Source organism: Falco rusticolus, chromosome 12 (genome assembly GCF_015220075.1).
Source record: "Falco rusticolus isolate bFalRus1 chromosome 12, bFalRus1.pri, whole genome shotgun sequence".
NCBI lineage: Eukaryota > Metazoa > Chordata > Aves > Falconiformes > Falconidae > Falco > Falco rusticolus.
In genome coordinates, this window is record NC_051198.1 from 16,743,441 (window position 1) to 16,766,071 (window position 22,631).

At 43.2% G+C, this 22,631-nt stretch overlaps 1 protein-coding gene across 5 annotated transcripts in view; it reads right to left on the minus strand.

Annotated features, from left to right (window-relative positions):
* The window catches only part of TTC7A (tetratricopeptide repeat domain 7A), a 172,098-nt gene extending 149,873 nt beyond the window's left edge, over positions 1-22,225 (minus strand). Inside the window, exons 1-7 of one of the 5 annotated variants that reach the window (XM_037405030.1) lie at positions 22,040-22,223; positions 19,375-19,538; positions 17,577-17,745; positions 16,791-16,847; positions 8,284-8,338; positions 5,648-5,778; positions 3,871-3,992 (exon numbers count right to left, since the gene is read on the minus strand). In XM_037405030.1, coding sequence (XP_037260927.1) covers positions 3,871-3,992; positions 5,648-5,778; positions 8,284-8,338; positions 16,791-16,823 — 341 coding nt within the window. In that variant the 5' untranslated portion in view covers positions 16,824-16,847; positions 17,577-17,745; positions 19,375-19,538; positions 22,040-22,223. Of the gene's footprint in view, positions 1-3,870; positions 3,993-5,647; positions 5,779-8,283; positions 8,339-16,790; positions 16,848-17,576; positions 17,746-19,374; positions 19,539-22,039 lie in introns of all 5 variants that reach the window. The other 4 variants (XM_037405029.1, XM_037405028.1, XM_037405026.1 and 1 more) reach the window with 4 other exon arrangements.
* Positions 22,226-22,631: the final 406 nt, after the last annotated feature.

Consider the following 22,631-nt stretch of genomic DNA (forward strand, 5'->3'; position numbering starts at 1 on the left):
AGGGGAGAGCGGTATCCAAAACACACAAATAGCAGCAACACCACTGCCACTGTCCAGCTCCTTTTGCATCTTTGTGTCTTGTCCAGATTTCTAAAAATCCAGTCTCTCCTTAAACAGCTGTTCATGCACAGGCCAAAATGCACCTGAAGAAGTAAGCATCAGTTTCTCAGATTCCTATGAATGAAGACACAAGACAAGTAACTCCAACAAAGCACATCATTTCCTTAATAGCAGCCGGTCTAACAGAAGTGGGGTGCTCAAAGAAACCCCACCAAACAACGATAACACAAAACAAAAGATTAGCACTTATCTAGATCCATCCAGCAGGCAATAAGACTCAATCCCAAATTACCAGCTGCAGTGTCCTGGATAAGGTGCTAGACTGGGAGGACTGAAGAGGAGATAAATGACAAGCAAGCCCACATAAATTCCTCAGAAAACACAAACAGTCTGGCAGAGACTGTACAAAGGGAGGCAGGACATTAGATTCTACTGTAAAACAACACATACATGAAGTTACTCTTTCAAATCGCCCTTGCAACAGAAGCCTACAAAATTTCAAAAAGGGACTGAGCACTCTAGAAAACTGACAGGAGAAGAGAAAAAATGTTGTAAGCTTTCCCTCCTTTTATTTTCATCAGGGTTTTCCAAAGTAATATAGGTCCTAACTGGAGGGACCATAAGGAAATCCAATTTCTAATAAATGCTTACTATTTATTTTTCAGAAATTAATTTTCTTCAAATGCGTCCCATCTGGAGCTTCCAAAACCAACCACATCCTCTAGAAACCTCTGACTTTGTCTTGCCTGTGCAACTCCACACATACTTCAAGTGCCATTAAGAGAGCAGCATACATATAACCATTACTTCACACAGGTCAAGCCTGTTTACCCTAGGAAAACGCTAAGAACATCTTGATCAAAGCCCCCATCCGTAATAGTATAAAGTAGTAACACCTATCCAAAAGTCTGAAAAGAAAGGCAGTAAGAAATGAGCCCAATCTTCACATATCCACATCAAAAAAAATCCACAACAAAACCCAAAACCCAGTGCAGATGCTAACGTAAAAGACAAGTGACTGCCTCCTACAGTATGACAGCATCTGCCTGCCTATATTCTGCATGCACAGCATCAACACTGCTCGCTGGAAGAATAAAAGAAAGCTTTCCTGGGATGCAGCAGAGCAAACAACTGCAGGCAACATGTCTTCAGCAACACAATATTTTTAAGTAAACATCTTATTAAAAGCATCTGGGACTTCCACAGCTGCAAGACTTGCTGGTCCTTCCAGCTGGCGGCTCAATATCTCAAAGGGAGACTGGACCTTTGTTTTGTACTGGTGCCTTCTTTCCGCTGCACACTGCAAGAGAAAAGGACATTCCCGAGAATGCTCCAAGAGATGCATGCCTGTTCCTGCCAGCAGGAACAAAAGCACAACACCACTCATATCCCTCAGCTCTTCCGCCTGGCGAGACAAGAATAAAGTACTCACTATTTCTTTTGTACACATACCTCTGGGGAAGGACAATCCACCTGATAGGACCTACCCCCCTGCCAGCTTAAGCATTCATCATCCAAGGCTTATTTCCTACCTGGACATGCTGGAAGCAATAAGGAGAACAAAAGCATTTCTTTGAGCTGATCAATATTGGGTGGAGAAATTTATTATACACATGAAGCATCCCAAAAAGCTTCTTCCCACTTCCCGCCTCTTTCCTTAACATATCCCAATGCCGCTGACGCCCTCTCGTGGCAGACACCGCACATGACCGCCAGCGGGGGGGCAGAGACACGCCGCAAAGTCCCACCCGGCTCCCTCCTGCCCCACCGGACCTTCGCGTTCCCCCGGCTGGTGTCTGTCACTCGCACCGGAGGAGGCGAGGCGAGCCCTTGGGGCTCCACTCCCATCCCAGCCACGGGAGCTCCATCACACCAACCAGATGCTCCTTTATCAGGAGACAGCTACAGAGAATATTTTGCAGCTGATTGATTATAAGCCGAATTGCTGCAACAAAGCGCTGCTTAATTCACACATGTATTTTAATTCCAAATTGTTTTCCCGTAGGGTTTTTTGTGGAGTTTGTTTACTGGATTTTGTGGTGTGGGGGGGTCTGTTTTGGATTTTTTCTTTTAAAGGCTGTCAATAAACTAACATGGGAAGGGAGCAAGCAGGGCCCACAGTAACAGCTAAAACAACCCACTGGATATATTGAACTGATGAAGACTGAATTAAAATGTCGCTGAATAAAATGAACATGAGTTTGATATTCAAAAGGTGCCTAGAGGACATCAGTGCCATATGTTCTAAATGACATTTTATTTTATCACATAGTTAATGAGCTTACTGGCAAGACCTGAGCTTTTTGCTCACCATGAGAAAGGCGAAAGGGTAGGAAAGCACACGCTTGTGCCACAGCTGGTCAACACCAACTCACCCCAGAAAACCACATACTTGTCCCTTACTGCTCAGGTATATAAGGTGTAGTATCAGTCTAAGTCCATACTCTCCTTACACATAAACTTGTACTCACCTGACTAAAGGGGTCACTTTACAACATTTGGGCTTTGTGTATTTGTAAACTTTTGGGTTAAGCAAGGCTTTCTTGAAGGCACCTCTCATGGATAGGCTTACAAGTATGGTTCACTGTACATGCAGGCTTTTAATGAAAGAATGGGGAACAGAGGCTAATCACAGTTGCATTTAAAGTCATACTTAGGGAATAAAAAACTAGAAAAAAGTCCCTTAACAAGAAGCAACTTCTCCTCCAACAGGATCAAAAAAATGGTATCAATTTTCTACAGAAAAATTTAAACTGATTTTTTGCTAGGATTCTCCCCCCGCCCCAGTTTTCTTCCTTTCAAATCTCCCCTCACTTTTCGTTTTCTTCTCCATTTTACTTGTCAGGAAAAGGAAGAGTGAAGAATATGACAGAAAGTATCTTTGACTGGAGATGAAGGTAAAACCCAACCAAATAAAATACTTTCAATGATGGTTTGCTTAAAAAAAGTTTATAGAACTTTGACCAGAAGTATTACACTGAGCTGTGAGAAATTCAGTTTACAAGTCCTTGAGAACAAATGGGATAATATGATGCAAGAACAGGACTAGGAAAAGATGGATTCTTGCAAGTACTGTTTATATATGTTGAATAGACACTTTTCCTAAATAGCAATCTCTCCATCAGTTAAGAGTTGATCATGTTTTGAAGACATGGCCTGGTTTAGGGAACAGTGTGCCCTCACCAATGGCCTTTGGAAGTCGGCATTTGCAATGCCTTTTTTATTGTTCATGAGAAGGTTTTTTTTCAGGTGAAACTCACTGTAGGCTTGCAGCCACCAACTTGCCTTGCCCTTTCAAGGTTCACTGGGAGCTGTATTTCAGAGGCGCAACATAAAATCTGGAGCAGCGCTGTTCTGCACACATTCTCTCTAGTAAAACCACACAGATTTGGGGTATTGATCAGGATATTTAAGATCTTAAACAAACAAATGAAAGAAACTACCCTTAAGACTTCACTGAGTTCTTAGCCAGGCCCCCTGGTTGAGCATTTTAAAAGCACACAGCAGTGTAAACTCCACCCTCTTTCTACGGTCAAATTCCCCTCGTCCTCACAGAGAACAGAGCCGACTCAAGACAAAAAAAAATTGTTCTACTCCACGCTACTTATGGGTGTGGAAAAACTAGGCTTAGGGCTCTTAAGAGAGACAGAGAGAAAAAAATAGGAGGGAGGGAAAGACACTGAGGGGACCTGAGGTGAGCCAGCAGCAAAAGTAGTCACAACAGAACACATACAAAGACATAAGGCTTCATCTGTTCCAAGCCAAAACATGCAATATTATCTGGTTTTATTAACATCTGCATCCACCTACCCCTTCTTCAGATGAGTCACATAGGCACTCTGTAGAGCTGCTTCCAGGAAGTAGGAAAGTTCAAACTCAGAGTAAGTCACGTTGCTGCCTTTGATAGTCCTTGAATGTGTGTTGTTCAGGGTCTGAGGGGGAGGAAAGAAACCATCTGGAATTACAGGAAACTGTTCGAACTAGCCAGCTCTTCATGAGCCAGAGATATCTTCAACAATAAAATGTTAGCTTCTGCCACCAGATACCTCCTCAGACTACTTGAAAAACTCACCTTGATTAGCTACTCAAACAACTTTCAAAGTCAACTTTAAACTATACAGTGACTTCAATGAAATATTCTGCATACAAGTTTTGAAACATCACCCCTTATTACTTTCCAAGCTTTAGTAAAGTAGAAAGCTACACATTAATACTGAGGTCTTCAGAAGTACTACGCCAACCACATAGATCCAGCATCTTGCACAGAAATATTAATGCAATGTTTGAGTATGTATGCCTAGCTTCGCATAATGTAAATATTTGTTAAGACTTAGTAAAGTATCAGGAGTCCTGAGGGAAGATTCTTCGCCCTTTCTCTTGTTTCTCCTCTCAAATCCTTCTTGCTTTTGCGTACTTACTGGTAACGAACATATTTCATTGCTGAAAGTTGCCCTTTGTGGGCTCTCCAAAGCAGGGGTTTGCACCCAGGACTGCAGAAAGCCCATGGACTATTAGTACATATCTATCAGTAAGCCTGCATCCTCGTTTCTGTATCCAAAAGATGAACGAATTATTGTTCAAACTCCTTCCCTTCTTTGCAGGCACAAGCTGTCAGTAACAACATTTACAGTACCCAGTACTGGCAGGAACTTGTCCTTCCACAAGGGAAGAACAGTACTTAATTTTAAATAAAAAAGCCATTCAGCTTTTTCCTACAAAGAAACAGACCAGATAACTTGATAGTTGGCTTTCTTAATGAATTTTTATATATGTACTAAGCTCCTTTCTTCTTGTTTTAATGTATTTAAAAACAAAACCTGGAACAGACACATTCCTTGCTGCAGAGAAGAGCAGAAACGTCTGGTCAGAAGGTCAAAGGCCATTAAGTTACAGAAAAACATGTAATATGCATTGCCATCAGGGCTGCTGGTATCAAGCATAATGTGTGGCAAAGGAAGGGCATGGAAGAGCATTGTGTGCCCTGTTAAACTTCGCTACACAAAGTTAGACAGAGACTACTAAGCACACGCCCTGCACATCGGCAGCATGTATTACAGCTCAGTGGAGGGCTCACAGTATTCATCTTAGCATTCTAGCCAACCACTACTAAGCAGTTAACTTGCTCCTAATGGTCTAGGTTCCTCCAGTTTTACTTGGAGGAGATGAAGCACCAGCAATTAAACTGCTGTGTAACCCAAGAAGGTTACTTTCAGCTTGTTACAGGATCTCAATATCCACTACTGCAGATCACTTACATTACAGATATGTAATGTCTTGAGTTCCTTCACGTTGGTGCTTGCTATACAAAGTTTGTAGTCCCTCTTTAGTGTTAAAACTTGAAATACAACCTGAGCAGATCTGAAGCATTCAGTGCTTTACCACAGGCAAAACTGGTTTCCAGACCACACTCTCAGAGGAAACAGGCACAGACCAGATAAACTGCTGTTTTGCAACTCCTTATACTGAGACACCCTCACTCCTTCCAACTTGTTCTCATGCTCATTGTTCGATCACTCATTTTTGCTGTCAAAATGCTGGAAATTCTACCCAGGCCACCAGGTAACACCCTGAGCACATTTCTTCTTACCTTTTCAAGCTCCTGCAAGTACACCTGGGCAATGACACATGCCGTCTCAAAACAAGCCATGACTTCTTCCTCCCTTTCACACAGTCGAGCACGTGAGGCAATTGAGTTGGTTGAGCGCTCCAGTGACAGACCTGCAAAATCGCAACACCTTCTTTAACTGAAGTCTGCCAACAGCAGAATGGCAGTGTTATTCCTTCATTTACCAGCTAACAGGAAAGTTTTTCCACATGTGGGTTTCTTCCTTGTTTTAGTGGCTTTCAGGAAAAGACCCACGGGAAAAACATAATTCCTACACATGCAAGGCATTTCTGTCATGCTGCTCTAACACACAGTGTCATTGCACACTTCTACAGCACCTTTCAAACACTTCAGGAAGAAAGGACATATGATCCCTCTGGTAGGCATGAGCAAGCAGAGAAATTAAAAGCCTGTATTTCCAAAGATGGCTATAGATTTGGGGTGCTTCAACGCAAGCACTGTTTTAGAAACACCCAGGCACTGGATTTGATAATTTCTAAGCATCCACTATTCCAAGTGAAGCTTTCAATAAGCAGCAGTTTTGAGGGGAAAAAACAACTGGAAAATGATACCAAAACAAAGGCGGAAAATCTGAGCACGTGCAAATTGCACATGGACATACAGCAAGCTCTTGGCAAGGCACAAGAGACTCTTAACCCTCTTTTCAAAACCAAGGAAAAAACGCTGGGTTTTGTACTACTAAAACTCTTTCTTGCATCATCATCCAAACCCACTTAAAACCAAAAGCATATTAATTAGAGATCCACAGCTACTGTCCTTACGTGAAAACCTTTTATTATCAGGTCCTTGTCTGGCACCACACTATGACATCCTTTGTATCTCTAAATCTATTTGGAGAAGCTAAATGGCCACATACTGATTTTACTCTGATCAGTGTAGGTTCTTATACCACATTGGATCTCTACAATACACTGCTGCTTGGAAACTCGGGTCTTCTACACTAAACACAACTGCACTGATGTCCGGTAGCCCGACACAGGTCGCAAAAAGTTCAGCACATGCTTCCCAACAAATTTTATATATAACACCACTCCCTAATACCAATGAAACACGCATAAGATATAACACAAAATCCTAGTGTTTCTGACAGATCCACAGAGGTGATGAAAGAAGAAAGCATTCAGCTGCCTGGACAGCCTCTCCAAGGAAGCCATTCAGACTGCTGCAGCATACAGCAAAGGTTTCTGCTCCATGTGAAGAGCCGCTGCACGTACCAGGAGCCACCATCTCCTGGATCCCCATAATCCCAGGCAGCACAGCCCAGCTCATTTCAGGAGTCTGACAACAAACCACTGTGAGGCAGCAATGGCAAGGCAGGTTTCTCCATGATGAACAATGAGGTGGTAATACCCAGCTCATGCTGGAAGGGACCCGAGGTTCCTAGGCTGTCTTTGCTTTGTTTACTTCTCATGTTCAGTGTTTGTTTTGTCCCCTTGGTTACTCTGCTAGGACTTTCCCTATCTCATGTCTTACATTTGAGTCAGACAGGAGCAGTTAGTTCAGTGGGTTGAGAAGAGAAAATGACCCGTTGGTTGGTGCAAGCTCAGGAGGTGGCTCCTCACTCCTCCGGCCCTCTCCCAAGTCAGAAGTGCATAGCACATTCCCTCAAGGAAATATATCTTGAAGGAACACACATTAGTACTTTTCACCTTTGAGAATTCTGACCAGAGTAGAGCAGGGGGAGTGAATTTACTTCAAACTGACAAGGGGGGGGGGGGGGAAGAGGGCCAAAGATCATTTTGCTGCTTTTAACTAATGCCCATTCTGTGTTCTCTCTTTTCTACTGACATACACCTTGTACAGCACTCAACGTATAACAGATTTTGTCCTCTAGTCCATCCGTGAAGTCTTTGGCTTTATATCATGGGTTGTTTTCCTATTATTTCAAATCTTCTATTTCCTAACCCTGTTGCTATGTAATGAAGGGGAAAAGAGGACATTAACCCTCTGTATAGTTATATATTCAGCACCATCCAGTGCTGAAGCTAGAGCAATCAGCCGACAAATATCCTTACATCTGTCTCAGTTTGATCCACCTCTGAATTCTAGTCGTTCCCCTTAACTGGAAATCAATTTTAAGCATTGCGGAGTCACCATCCGCTCAAGCGCAAAGGGGGTCTGAGGGCCCTAAAAGAAATCCAGTACAATCCACTGACATTCATACACATGCAGCATTTAATCAAACTGCAAGAGCCATCCCAGCACAGTCTGTGTGGGGGTGGTTATCGTGGGAGATGTCACACAGTGAACAGGCTGATAAAAAGCCATTTACACACACGCTCAGCCCACTGCAAGGAGCTACTATCTCTAAGCGTTGATGTCGGGGAGGAAAGCAAGCAGCCTTTGCCAGCACCAAGTACTGACAATAAACATGCCCATCCATGCAGAGAAACAGAGCTGGGGCTGATCAGACAGGGGAACGAACATCTCCAAAAAGAATTCTTGCCATAGTAAGTACAGAATAATATACAGTGTATTAAACCAGATACAATGCTACATTGCACACATTTTTCTACTTGTAAAGGGCAAGAAGGAAAAATGACCCACATGATGTGACATTAGTTATGGTTCTTTTTGCTAATACCATATGCACTGACCTGATGTCATCAGAGTATAAGATCTTCTACAGAATCCAAACAGGTCTATTCTTCCCTACCACAGAAATGCAACGAAAAGAAGATTAGAGCAAGCAGACTGCAAATCCAACAGATAAAGTGAGGAACAAGAATAACAAGAGTTCCCTACTCTTGCAGCCACCAATTCAGTTCTCACAGTGCAAAGCCCCAACAATTACAGATTTGCTTGAAGTGCAGTTGGACAAAACTGTTTACAAATGCTCCAGTTCTGAGAGCATGAATTCCACTAACTCATCTCCATCCCCCAGTTATCAGGCACAGAAAAATCTGCAGCACAACATACATTTTAAATTCAACTCAGTTTCCAAAAAGTGTCAGAAAGCCACAAAAGTGCTACTTCTGTGCAGGAAAATTGTAGCTCTTCCTAAGACAGAATTAGCTTCCGAGTAAAGCATAAAGCCATATGCTTTCTTGGTAGCTGGCTAAGGTAAAGGGACTTCAGTATTTTTCACAACCACTTATGGTAAGATAATGCCAACTTATAACTCATCTATGCTAAGATTTTTCTCATATGAATTGGGTGCCCAAATTTAAATATATACATAGATATATACCACAAGAACACTTAACATAGTGAAGACACAGATTTCTAATAGAGTATGGCCCAGGCTCAAGATTTAGAGAGACACATGCTTCCAGATTACACTTTTTAAAAGAACAAACTCTTTCTACCCACTTCAGAGCCAGTAACTTTCTATGTATAGAAACACCACTTTTCTTTCCTGCATAAAGATAAGGCTTCCATTCACCTCCTCTAGTTCTCCCAGATTCATCTCTGGCTTTTGATCTCTCTATAATCTTTGCCTCTTCTTCTCCCCTTCTAAAACTAATCTGCATTTATGTCAGAAAAAAAACCCAAACCCGTAAGGTCTGCAAGAGGTGTCACTGAACTAATTTGTTCCTAGAGCTGAAATGAACTGCTTTCATTTTCGGAAACCTGAAAGGGGAGATTTTATGAAGGCTTATTTCCACTTTCATCTCACTCAGTCCTTGCTAAGGAAAGACATCATATCATGTAGTGCCAGTGCTCTGAGGTGATGTTATTACCAGAACTGGAACATACATGTGCACATGGACACACAGTATCAGATTCTCAGCAACATAAATGAGACGAAAATTCACACTAGAAGGGATCCCTGGAGGGCCATGGTCCAAATTTCTGCTCAAAGCAGGGCCAGCTCAGGGCATCACTCAGCCTGGTCCTGGAGACCTCAGTGCACAAATGGAGACTGCACAACTGCCACAGAGAAGAGGAGGCTAAGGTGGCTTTCTTTTTATTTAGTTCATAAACTAGTTGACCAAATAGCAGCATTCCTTCTTTTGAGTAGGAGGAATATAGCAATCCACTCACAGGGTCTTTTTTCCTTTTTACAGACTTCCAGCCTCTTGTATTTGGATGAATTTGCACAACAGGGGGAACGGTGGGTTCATAGGTGTAAGAATTCAGGGTCAGCAGCAACAGGCTGCTTTCACCAACAGTGCTAACCTGTAGCTACTAAAACCCCATAGCCCAGGAGCATCAGCTACCTGGCAATCTAAGGAAGGAACCAAAGAAACACAACAGCACACAGAGCATGAAACCTACCTCTCGTGTTATGTCCTGGCACTACACTTGTGTTGAACACAGCTATGGCAACTTGAAGCAAAAGACACCTTAAGGCAAAACAATACCAGCCCCAGTCCACAGAGCAAGGCTACACCATCTATGCTCCTGTGCCACAGAGACAGGCCATCCTGGCCAGAAGCCACTGTGCTGCTAAGCTAAGTGCTTGAAATAGTCTTACTCTAGCTACAGGAAGATAAGTAATTTGTCTTGAGGTAAGCTGGGTGTGAACATATTGCATGGCAACTGCAGCAAGGAAACTGGCTGTGTGCGTGTTCTCACCCGGTGGCTGATGCCAGGTCATTCTAGGCAGCTGTCCCCAAGCGAAAGGCGCACTTCATTTCTAGCATGGGGCCTTTAGCCTAGTGCAGAAGTGTGGCTCTAGAAAAATCGATTAGCATTGAAATAAGACTATTTTTAAGACTACCTCTTCAAACGTATACACATGCACACTGACTAATCAGTTCAGCAGAATACTAAACACATTTCAAAGACAAAATCCAAAAGCACAACCAAACCATTTTAGAGATGGTATTACGACCAGCCTGCCTCACTGGCTAAATTTTGAACTTGAGAGCACAGCCCTGAATCCAACTGTTAGTTTCATTACTGTGTCTTGCAAAGCAAAATAGCCTGAACCTCAACAAGCCAAAGGAACAGTCAGGATTAGGTTGACACAGGCAAGACCCAGCACTATGCGTTACTTCTGCCACAATTCATGCAGTTTAAGTCATTCACATCATGGGTCTTGACACTCATCTCCACAGCGATTAAGCTATGATTTTTCAGCAGGATTTATTTGCAATGCAAATAGAAGAAGAGGGGGAAGAAAGGCCTAGAAGCCCTTGGTTTTGAACATATTCATTCACACTGCACCTCATGAAAGGTGGGGAAGAGGACAGAAGTTTTGATTTGCAAGAAAACTGCACAAACTTATTTCACCATTGCTTTGTATTATAAGGATTATTGCATATTCACAGCAATCTATTATAATCTTGAGGTACCTTTCATGTATAAGTCTCAAAGGTACAAAGGAAGAAGATTTCAGTAACCCTAAATAAAAATATCTGAAGTACTTTTTGTCCATAAGCTGGGTATGAAGCCTGAAAATTTAAGTGACCTGTGCAAGGATGCTTAGTTGCATCAAAGCAGAAATCAAGACCCCTACGCCCAGCCTTCCCACTATATGCAATAAACCAATGCTAAACAATGTTACTCCGATTATTTTGAAATTAAGAACTCTATCCAGTTAGACTTGTAATTATAGCTAAAGCAGACTGTTGAAACTAGGACAGTTTGAGTGTCTTGTGAAGCCAGAATTTAACAGGCACTCCCCCTAGATACAGCCTCAGTCACCTACCCCTGGATCGATGCTGTCCAGGCTCTGCAGCACACCGCATATTTTTCTGCATAACAGAAATCAGCAATCTGAATCCAAAGACGCTAATTTTCCAGCGTATATCAAGACCTGCTGCCAAACATCTGGCTGCTCTTAAGCTTTGTGGCAGATCTTTGGACCTCAGCTTTCTGTAATACAGTGGTCTCCAAACTTTTTTGATCACACACCCCTATGAGTAAAAAAACTTATTCAGCATGCACACCCAACATACGTATATACACACACACATTGCTTTACAATGTATTTGTGTGTTTATTCTTTCAAAACCATCTGCTAGGTAGCATGCTACTGACAGCCATCTGTCATCATGTAAAAGGCCTGAAAATTCAGAAAACTGACTTTTTGTAAAAGATGAATTATACCTTTTTTGCTTTAAGTTTGACAACTCTTAAGCATTTTGCCATGAGACAATCAGTGAGCTTTGGTGTAGTACAAAAGATTTTCACGGTCACTCCCGATCTCATTACAAAGTATTGTAAAGATTCTATTTCAAAGTTTTGCATTTATAAATTTAATCCCATTGACAACATCCTACAGCACTTTGCGTGCTTTTGGGTCCCACTTTGCTGCTAAGTAGTTCTTAGTGTATTTCATTGTTGAACCAGAATCTAGCAAACTCCTGACGCTGAGACATGTTAGGAATAACTGTCCTTTGATGCAACCATACAGTAAGCCTCCTACACCGTGTAGTTTGTTTGAATACTTGTTTCTTCAAGTCTTTGGCAATGTCTTTATGTTGCATTTTAGTTTGTTGCCATATTGTTTTCTGCGTGTTATCTCAGGCATTTTGCCACAGCTGGAAGAAAAAGTGTTTCCCCAGTGGTATGTGGGGTTTCATCTTTTGCTCTCACATAATAAATCTCAAAAGAGGCTTCTAAAAAGTCACGTTTAATGAATTTTTTTAAAGTATTCAATTGAGTATCATTGGACTTTAAACATCACTGATTAGGTCTGATTAGACTGTCATTGCTTTTACCTGATGAAGAGCTCATACTAGAAGCAGTGTCAGCTCTGCCACTTTCTGATTGTTCACTTGTGCTCATGTTCTTAGTACCACCTCCAATCCACAGCTTCTTTGAGGGAATCTTTAAGCTATTTGTCTATTTCAAGAGGGTTTGCTTACTTAAAACTAAATAATATAATAAAAAAATCCACTTAACCAGGCACATGTGAGCTGCAGTACACTGGAAGTGAACAAACAAGTGAGGGTGTCCCTGTTAGCCCCTCCACGCTGTTTAACACCCACCCTTTTGCAAGACACTTCATGGGCTGTACAAGACATGGAACCCACCAACATACAGACTGAGAGCACCACTGTCAAACCAATATATTAGTAAAGCTTAATTTTATTTTTTTTTTAAGAATAAATATAAATAGAAGCTCTGATATTTTTCTCCTGCACCCCAGTGGATCATCTTGCACACCTCCTGGGACAACAACCCCACTCTGGGGACCACTGCTCTAATGTATTAATTGTCCTGGTACAAGAAGCCACCTCCATTCCATGACGTACCAGATAGAAGTTAAGGAGATACCTCTGCTGGAGCAATGCTCTGGGGCACAGCAAACACAGGGGAGAACCGCAATCTCTTACAGCCCCACGTCTAAAGGACTTTGCCAACACCATCCACACCCATAAAATTTCACGGCATGCTGCAAGCATTACATATTTTCCCTGGTTTAAATCCAACAGGCAGAAGCAGAAGAGAAAAAATGGAAAGTGGATGGGGCACAAGGGAGAGAGATGCTGCTGCTGATCAAGTATTAGGATTCATTCAGCTTGAGCTCATCTACATCACAGTCAGGCAGCATGACCCGTTGGAAAGTTCTCTTCTAGCTGCAGTCACAGTCACTGAATCAGACTACCCCACCTTCATGTGTACTTTGGATGCAGGAGGGAGAAAAGGGGAGGGTAATTCAGATTCTACTATGCTGATTCATATCAAGTGCTCAAGCCAACTCGACTGAAAATTTGTTAGAACAGACGTAGCCTGCACAGGCTTGTTGCCCTGTCACTTAAAAGATGGTCAAAGACATTCAGAGCTTACTTCAGAGTAAACCAGCACACGGAAATCTTCCCAAAGCCACTGGACACAAATCCTGCTACACAACACAGCCCCACTGTGGGGACAGCATCGCATCCATCTAAAAGCTACCTCCAGTTTAGGCCATCTGAGAGTACGTTTGTATTTGTTTTCTTTTAGTGAAAATAGGAGTGTAGCATGTTGTCTCATGTTACCACACAAACATTATGCATTCCTTGTTGTTTCCACAGAAATGCATGTACAAATATTCCTGTATCTCATGATGCTGCTGACTCCACAGCTTTAGAGAACTAAACCATAGTGCAGAAGGTGGAGAAGGTTTTGTGCATACGTGCAACCAGCAACTGCAATTTTATATCGAAAATGGACTGAAAGACTACCAAAAACTTTACCATCACAGAAACCAAGTTACATTAACAAAAAGGAACAAGAAATTATTTTCCACTCTCCAAATTTCAGTTATTTGCATTTAGTGGCCTGCAGCTAACTCTTCTTAGAAGTCTAACACCACACCCATGCTGCATTTGTGCATAGCAGATTGTGCTAAACAAACTACTCCTAAAATGCAAACAGAAAGTAGTAAACTATCCTATCTGACAACAGAGGAGAGTTCACGGAGTGCAACAGCAAACCCTAAGTGCACCAAGAACACCCAAGTTGGAAAGCAGTAGCAGAGAGGCACACAATTCACCAACATACAACAGCTGCATAGTCAGTACTATCACAACGTAAGAGCAACTCCAAACTCTTCAAACTTCTATTCTGAAAAACCAAGGCAGGCATATGAATACTAGGCCCTTTTATCAAGACAAAAGCATTTACAAGCTGGGGCTTTTGCTTATTGGACAGCTACTCTGATGCCAACATGCATAAACAGCATGCTTCCCGTCTAGCTGTCAGAATGGTGAAAACCAGCTCTTTGAAGTGCGTACCAGGTACAGAACAAAGTCTCTCTCTGATGCAGCTTTTGTCAAGCGAAAGTGAAAACAAGCTCTGCTGACAGAATGCCTTACCTTCAGTTACTCAGTTTTTGATGTTATATTGTATCATACATCCATGTGGCTGGGACTCCATTTTTCTAATGGCCAGGCCATAAAAAGTAGTTTTATTATTTAGGTTTTGTTTAAAGGAACCCACCTCCCCATGGATATCAATGCCCAAAGATAGGAATCTCACCCCTTTTTAGCCATCAGAGAAGGATTCAAAAGAATTTGTGGCCTGCCCGACAGACATTTGAAAAAAAAAAAAAAAAAAAAAGGGGGCGGGGGGGGGGAGAAGCAAACTCAGTCTGTAGCGAGTGAAATTCATTTCTTAAATCTGATTTTTTCGCCTCTCTAAATAATTAAATTCATAAAATCTTTTCAGTTAATCAGAACACAGCTTTGCAATAAAGCCATTTTGTCCTAATTTCCAAACACATGCAGCTGAATACAAGTTTCACCTAGGAAATTAATCACCCTGTAGAAAACCATATTAGAAAGTGAACGACACACAAGCAAACTTCAAAATTAAAGACTAATGAAGTATAACAACAAGTGGGTGGTGTATCCTCTGATTAGCTAGAATGAACAATTTTAATACCATTTATATTTAGTGACTGCAAGCCTGGGCACCCCATGCCAGTGTCTCACCACTCTCACTGTAAAGAATTTCTTCCTAATATCTAATCTAAATCTACCCTCTTTCAGTTTAAAGCCATTCCTCCTTGTCCTATCACTACAGGCCCTACTAAAAACCAACAAAATAGGAAATTGATTAAGCAGAACAAGCACAAACGAAGTCCAAAATAGATTATTCAATTTTTGAGGTTTAAGTTGGTCCATTTAAAAATCACGATTAAAATTAAGCAGGTAGTTTTCAAACCAGCCAAGTAAAAGGTCAGGTTTTTGTGTATTATCTCTGCGCAGTATCACCATCTTCCTTTCAGGACACCACATGACCTCTAAACAACTACTTCCAGTATTACAAACCCAAGACAAAGATTTCACAGTGGGACAAAGCTGAACAATATACTTCCAAGCAATACTGACCTCATTATCATTAAAGTTTCAAAAGATACAACCATAACAGAAACAGGAAAACGCGTAAACTCAGCCATTTGTCTTAAAAGCGAACAAAAAAATCCCAAACTGCAAACTCCCAATGAGCTGAACTGAACCCAGCACCCTGGAGGCAGGCTCCAGGCTGTTTATTACCATCAAACTCAGGAAAAACTCTCAGTGGTGGATTCAGGGTTTTGCTTGCAGCAGTATCATTCACAACTCTTAGGAGGGTTCTGAAGACCAGTGGCTCAATTCAACAGTTTGCCTCATGATCTTACAGTTTTTCAGAAGTGTCACACTACAGATCTTAAGCATCTTTAAATGACTGAAATGGGTTCAGAAGAAAATAAAGATTGACCTGAGCCACTGAACTAACAAAGCCTCTTCTTGTACATGTGACTTGTGGCTGGACTTTTTTTAACAAAATGCAGACTATGATCAAGGCTTCTTACAGACACAGTATCACTCTGTTCTCTTCCACATGGAGTTTTCCAAGATCTAAACAAGCCAAGCTCACACCGCAGCATTTTCATACAATGGATCTCTTAAAAAAAACCAAAAAAACCAACAACAACACTCAAAACCCGCAAAAACTTTTAGAAACAAATTTACAAGGGATTAATCTCACCTTGCTTTAGACACCCAGAAACAAGTTAGTCCAACTCTGTCAGAAACTTGGTAGAATACTGAGTGACTTACTTGGCTAACTGGAAAATAATCACCATGACTGATAAAAACTGTGGAACAGTAATAGCACAGAGGTTGCTCTGCTATGGCAGGGGCTCCTTACAGTTTAAACACAAACACAGGGGCAACACAATATTTATGTTCAAAGCCAAACCACATGGGAGAAACAAAAAAAACAAAACACACAAAAAACCCCAACCCTGATCCCCTGAGGCAAACACCTCCACCCCCAGTATCTTCATATGCAAGTGAGGTAGTCAATACCACAGAAGAGGCCTTACAGGAATTATTCCACCAGTGTTCATGCATACTTTATCACACTCACAACTCACCAAGGGCCTCATTCAGCTCCCAGTGAGAGCAGCGCATCTCCATCAGACTCTGGAGTGCACCAACAGCTGCTTTCAAATACACAGCTACAAATGCACTAGCAATTACTCACTCCTCTGTGCCATGCAAGTGTTAGTGTGAGTTACAAGTAAAGTAGTTCTGCTCCACAAAAGCTCATTAATGAGGCAGATTCAACCAGTACCACACAAAACAAAATCAAAGCAAGCAAAGCAGCACAAACCAGGTTTTCAAAAAAGCTTAACGACTGTGTGAGATCATGAAACAACCAAAGTATTATCAGTAATAATAGCAGCCCAGTCAAACAGTATTTTGGTTTGATTTGGTTTCACTCTTTTACATACCAGTTGAAGGTATCTGATCATCAGAGTTCTCATTCACCTAATTAGCTGGTGGACATGCTGAAAAGAGTAGAAAGCAGTAGATAGGTAGCAGTACTTGAGCAACATTTATAAAGGAACTGAAAGCAAATGAAGGAGAAGAATACTAATCTTTTTTCCCCCACAAGTCATAAACTGACTAGGGTCTTCCTTTCCCACACAAAAAGCAAATGCAATTTCATCACCCATACAGGCAGTTTTTATTTGGATCTCTCAAACAGTGCAACGCTTGTAGAATTACAAGGGGGAGGAGAGATTCGTGTTTGTACATAAGGTCTGATACTGTGTGACATGCATTGCAAAAACATACTACCTGCTTTGAAAGCACATATTCTGTTAGTCCAGAGTTTAAAACTTAGAAATATCCTCCTTGCTTAATTCACAGAAATCATTAAAATGTTCAAGTAGATTTAACACTTTCAAAAAGAAAGCAGAGGCCCCAATTCAGCCAAATGCTTGATTTAGATTTTCCCAAAATGGATACACAAGCTCAAGTATGTTGCTGACTTACAGCCAAGTTACCACAAGATTTCCAATTTCAAGATTTACTTTAAAAGCCAGCTGAGTTTAAGAACTGTGGACTAAGACTCCATAATGACTTGAAGTTTAAACTACACAGAGCATACTCAGTAGAATTTTCTAAAGCATACAACATTACTCTAACTCTGCTCCAATCTAATCATTTGGAGAAATACCTTCAACTTAAACCTAAATACAGCATACTTCAAATACACATACATGGTCCTTTACCTTTAATAACGAAGGCTTCAGTTACCAAACGCAGCATGTACAGAGGTTCATCTTTTGTTGACAGGTCATCAATTCCTGCTCTTGCATACATGCTGATGGCATCTCTGTAGGACCCCTCCACATAATGAAGCTTTCCTAGGATCAGCATAGCTTCTGTCATATACTTAGGCTAAAACAGAGCAGGGAAAGGAAAAGAGTGTTTACATGGTAAAATACCAGACAGCAAGAATGAGGTACTTCAGAACAAATTAAGCAGATTCGTAATGCTTTCCCCTCCACATTGCTAGCTCCACGGGTCAGAGTAGGAAGGATTTAAGTGTCTAGAGATCATAGGGCTATGCTCATGAGAACAGCAAGTAACAAAGGTCAAGCAACTACTTTGGAGCTCTGTTTGGGAATACACCACTTACAAGACACCTCTTTGGTTTCAGCTGACCTATTCTATTGATTTACCAGCCACAGATAGGACATAAAAGCCTGGCACTGTCAGAACTGCCTACATAACACACCAAGAAACCCCTCTACTTTTAAACTAGGCAGAAAGCATCACTTTTCAGTCAAGTGTTCCATTCCCAAATTTTAAGTTATCAAAGAACTTTCAGGCAACAGTAGAAAAACACAAGGCATGCCTGCTATTTCTGAGATTTGTTTAGTTTCTTAAAGATTGAAAACATGCATACAAATCTGCATAACAAAAAAATCTTAGTAAAATACATCTGTTCAGACTCTTTTCATGCTTTGGAAAGCATGAAAAGGTCCCTGAGCCTTCATACTCTTTTTTTTTTTTAATACAAGCAGTCAACACAGGGTCAATGCTGCACGAGTAGCCAAGTCACCACTAACAATGAAACAGTAACGGCAATTCACTCAGGCAAACTTAACATCAAGACCCAGAAGAATTCAGTGAGTTTAGCTGTTATGGGGGCTAAACTATACAGAAAGAGGGTTGGATGGACTTCCCTTCCTTCCCCCCTCCTTTTTAAATACACTGAATTTCCAAGAAGTTAAATACAAAGAACTCCGCCAGAAAAGCCACTTGCACACTTGCTCCCTGGAAATTAACTTGACAGAAGTATAACATACACTTTCAAGCTAAGTTAACCTGTCAGTTTCAAAACCAAAAGTAACACGGGTCTAGAACAGACTATTGTAATTCATCATCTTTTTAAAGCCAGTTATGCAACTGTATGTCCAAGGACACTACCACAGCAGCACCCACAGAGGCTGGGTCTAAAAACATTCCTGAAGCTCTGCAGCTGAGTTGACAGGCAGCTACCAAGCACACACCCAGACCACGAAAGAAAATAAAAGCATAACTTCTCTGGCAGAGACCAAAAGCAATGCAAGGCTGTAATCCTGGACTCACACCACAACCTTAAGTGCCTGACAGCAGCCTGTGGCACATTCTACCTCTGATCTGGAGCTGACCAGGTGTACACAATTCCCTCAGACCAGGAGCAGCAGTAGGTCACTCAGCTGTGCTAGCCTGACAGCACTGTTAGGCAGCTGTGCCCCACCACCCCACAGAACTCCTAAATATTTATCCTGCTTCTTTCTAATAAAAAGTAAAGAGGATATATACTTGTAGCACATAATTCATTTCTTATATGGAAAAAGCAAGTCTCCCAGCAGAAGACACTGCGAAGGGGTATTGAATTACCAGTCCATTAATAATACCTACAATACAGCACTGTACATACAGGAACACAAACAGGCAACACAACACCTTGTATCAGACCAATAATCACATGAAAGAAGCATCCACGTGGCAGGAATTATGATGACAGGACCCACTTACTCGTAGTTTTCCTCTGCTCAAGATATTGGTCAAATACTGTTTAGCTTCACTCAGTTTTGGCTCAGTCTTCTCTGTCAGTGGAATACAGTCCTTCAGTTTGGCAAAGTTTTCCTTCAAACATTCTTCCAGCAGGGCCTCTGCAAGCAGCATACTCCCATAGTCCTCTGAAAGCACATACCAACCAGGAAAAAAACATTGCTTAGGGCCATACGGCTGATAAATAGCATTACAAACACACACAGAAACAGTAACTTAAAGTAGTTATGAAAAAATGAAACAACACTTCCTTTTAACTTGAAGATTTTCCCCAATGAATCTGTTCATTTTGACAGCACAGCTCATTCTTGTGCTGTCACTAATAAAACAGTTAAGAATTTTCAGCATAAAACTCACTTCCTAAAGCATAAGACCCATCCTTGCAAGCATTTAAGTGCATGCTTTAGATTTACAAATGTACAAGCATATAATGCATGCTTCAGACTACAGATACAAATTTCACTGCAAAACAGTAACCACATCAGAAATGTCAAAGATTTTACTGAAAATTCACAGAAAGAAATAAAAATGGAGAATTTAGACACACAAGGCTTGATCCAGTGACATAACTAACATGGCGTATAAAATTCTTTCTACATTAAAATCCATTCCTGTTCAGTTCCACAGAAGAGAAACTCAAACATAGGTAGTAGCACTGGATATGGCATGAAGCATCAAGTGATGTTGCAACCATGCACTGGGAGAAAAAAAAAAGTTTCATCTGCTAGTGTACTTGGTAGTTCTTGCATGATGGGTCCAGTTCTGCAGTTCATTTATTCATAAAAGTAATACCTCAATCAGCTGACTAATGGGGCAAGCAGGGTAAGAAAATCTTCGTAAACCAAAGAGCCAAGCCCTACATTTCATGTATACTTCGCTTTTCAAAGTTGGAAGTTCCAGAAAGCAGGAAACACGGTAATGTCTTTATTTCTGTATTTTCAGTCCATGGGACAACTTATCCCCACTTAGTACCCATGCATTATATACATCACTAATAATCCACATGTGGGGGGGTCATTTGTTACAGATTTTTTTTGTTGTTGCAGCTTAAGTGTTCAGCTGCATATCAAATCATAACCATAGTTCTTCCTGCTCAACTGTGGATCTACAACTAACTTGTATACACAAAGTATAGGTACATGAAGTGGGAAGAGTAAATGTCCCAAATATATTCCCCCACCACCACCGCCTTGCTTGCAATCATTTCTACACAACACTGAAGAGCTTTCAGGTAGCCACTAATCTCCCTAGCCAAAATTAAGGAATTACATAAGATCATATACAATTAAGAAATAAATATACACAATCCCTCAAAGCAAATACTACTGTTAAAAAATTCCATATAGACACACGATTGTTTCTAGAAACACAAAACTGCAGCTAGTTCCTCGCTGGAAGAAAAGTTCTGTAGCCGTAACAAAAACCCCCTCTTTCATAACTAGCAAGTTATGATGACATAGCAGCAAATTAACAATGTTTTTACAGCAATCACACTGTTGTTATGACTCTTAATTACAAGGGAACAAACCAATATGAACTCTTCAACTATTAATGCCCCCAAACTGCATGACGATCTCTGCGCCTGGGAAGCGCAGCTGAAACTCGACCGAAGTTCAAAGGTTGGCCACGTGGCTCACAACAGGACGCTCCATCAGCATCACGTATTACACTGGGAAAGCCTTGTAAATAAATCTCTATTAAGCTACCAACATCTCCTCCCACCACGCCTTCCCACTCTGAGGTTTACTGCACCACAGCAGGGTTCAACTAAATCTAAGGCCACATCCCAGAAACACATCTCTGAAGAAGGGGGTTTATTCGGGAAATAGCTCCCCTGACTCCAACAGCAGAACCTCTTGTACCAGCACGGTGGCTTGGATCAGGTCTTCTTCACAACTTATTGCCGCTGACTACAGACACAGAATTTTACAGTTCTAACGCTGCCTCACTTCTTACAAGTGATGTCATTTAAAAAGAAGCTGTGTGTTGTAACAGGGAAAAAAGAACACATTCGCTATTTATGAAACCTGTCTCACACGTGAAAGGGTACTTGGATGAGCCCCAGACTTTAAATAAAGCAGTCCCATTCAGAACTGAAGGGAGACAGTACAAGGGGACCCACAACGGGGTGGGAGGGAGCAAGAGGGCACCGGCACCGCACGCATCGCGAAGCTGCAAACAGCCACTTCCGAGCACGGCAGCCGAGGGTCGGCAGCCTGGCCGCAGCCCAGCCGAGCCTGCTAAACCAGGGGCTGGCACAGCGGGCGGCAGCCGCCACCTGCGGGCCGCTGCTCAGCGCGGCGAGAGCACCGTGGCACTGGCCGGTGGCCACCGAGCGAGCGCCGCCGCTGCCCCCCGCTGCCAGCCCCGAGCAGCGCGTGCCCCGGCCGCCCGGCGGGCCGGGAAGCGCCGAGGAAGCGCCCAGCCTTCTCCCGCAGCCCCGGGAGAGACGGAGCAGTCGCGGCTCCCGCCCACGCCAGCCCACCGGGCCGGGGCTGCCGAGTCCCGGGCGGCGGCACGGAGCGACGAGCCGGTCCCGCCGCCGCCGCCGCCCCGAGCCCGGGCGGTCCGGTAACGGCGGACGCCCCGCCGCTCTGCCCTACCCCGCCCGTCCCCCGCCGCCGCTTACCCGCGTCCTGCGCGCCCCCCGCTGCCGCCGCCTTGCGCGGGGGCCGCGCCGGCGGCAGCAGCTGCTGGGCCAGGTGCCGGAGCTGCTCCCAGTGCCCCTCCGCCCGGCACCGCTCGATCTCCCCCTCCAGCTTCACGTGCGAGTGCGAGCCCTTGGCCGCCATCTTACCGCCGGGCCCGCCCCGCCCCGCCCGCCCGGCGCGGAGTGCCCGGCGGCGGCTCCCGGGAGGCGCCCGGAGCGAGCGCGGGGCCGGCGCCAGGTGCCCGGCGGGGCGTGCGCGGGCGGGGCGACTCGCTGCCCGAGGCCTGCCACCGTGGGCCGCGGCTCCTTCACAGCCACCCCTTCCCTGCCACCTCTCACTTGACGCCCAGGCCCGGAGAACCGTGCAGCCGCTGTCCCGCCACCGCGGCCCGCCAGCGGCGCTGCACCCACCCGACCGACCGCGGCCTGCGGGCCCGAGAAACGCCGGCATTGCTGAGGCGCTGTTTGCTGCCCCACCGAGGCCCTGGGGCTCCCTTCCCCAGCGGGGAGGGACAGAGGCGCTGCCCCCTTGCCAAGGCCGTCAGGAGCCCCTGGAGCCCCGGGTCGTTTC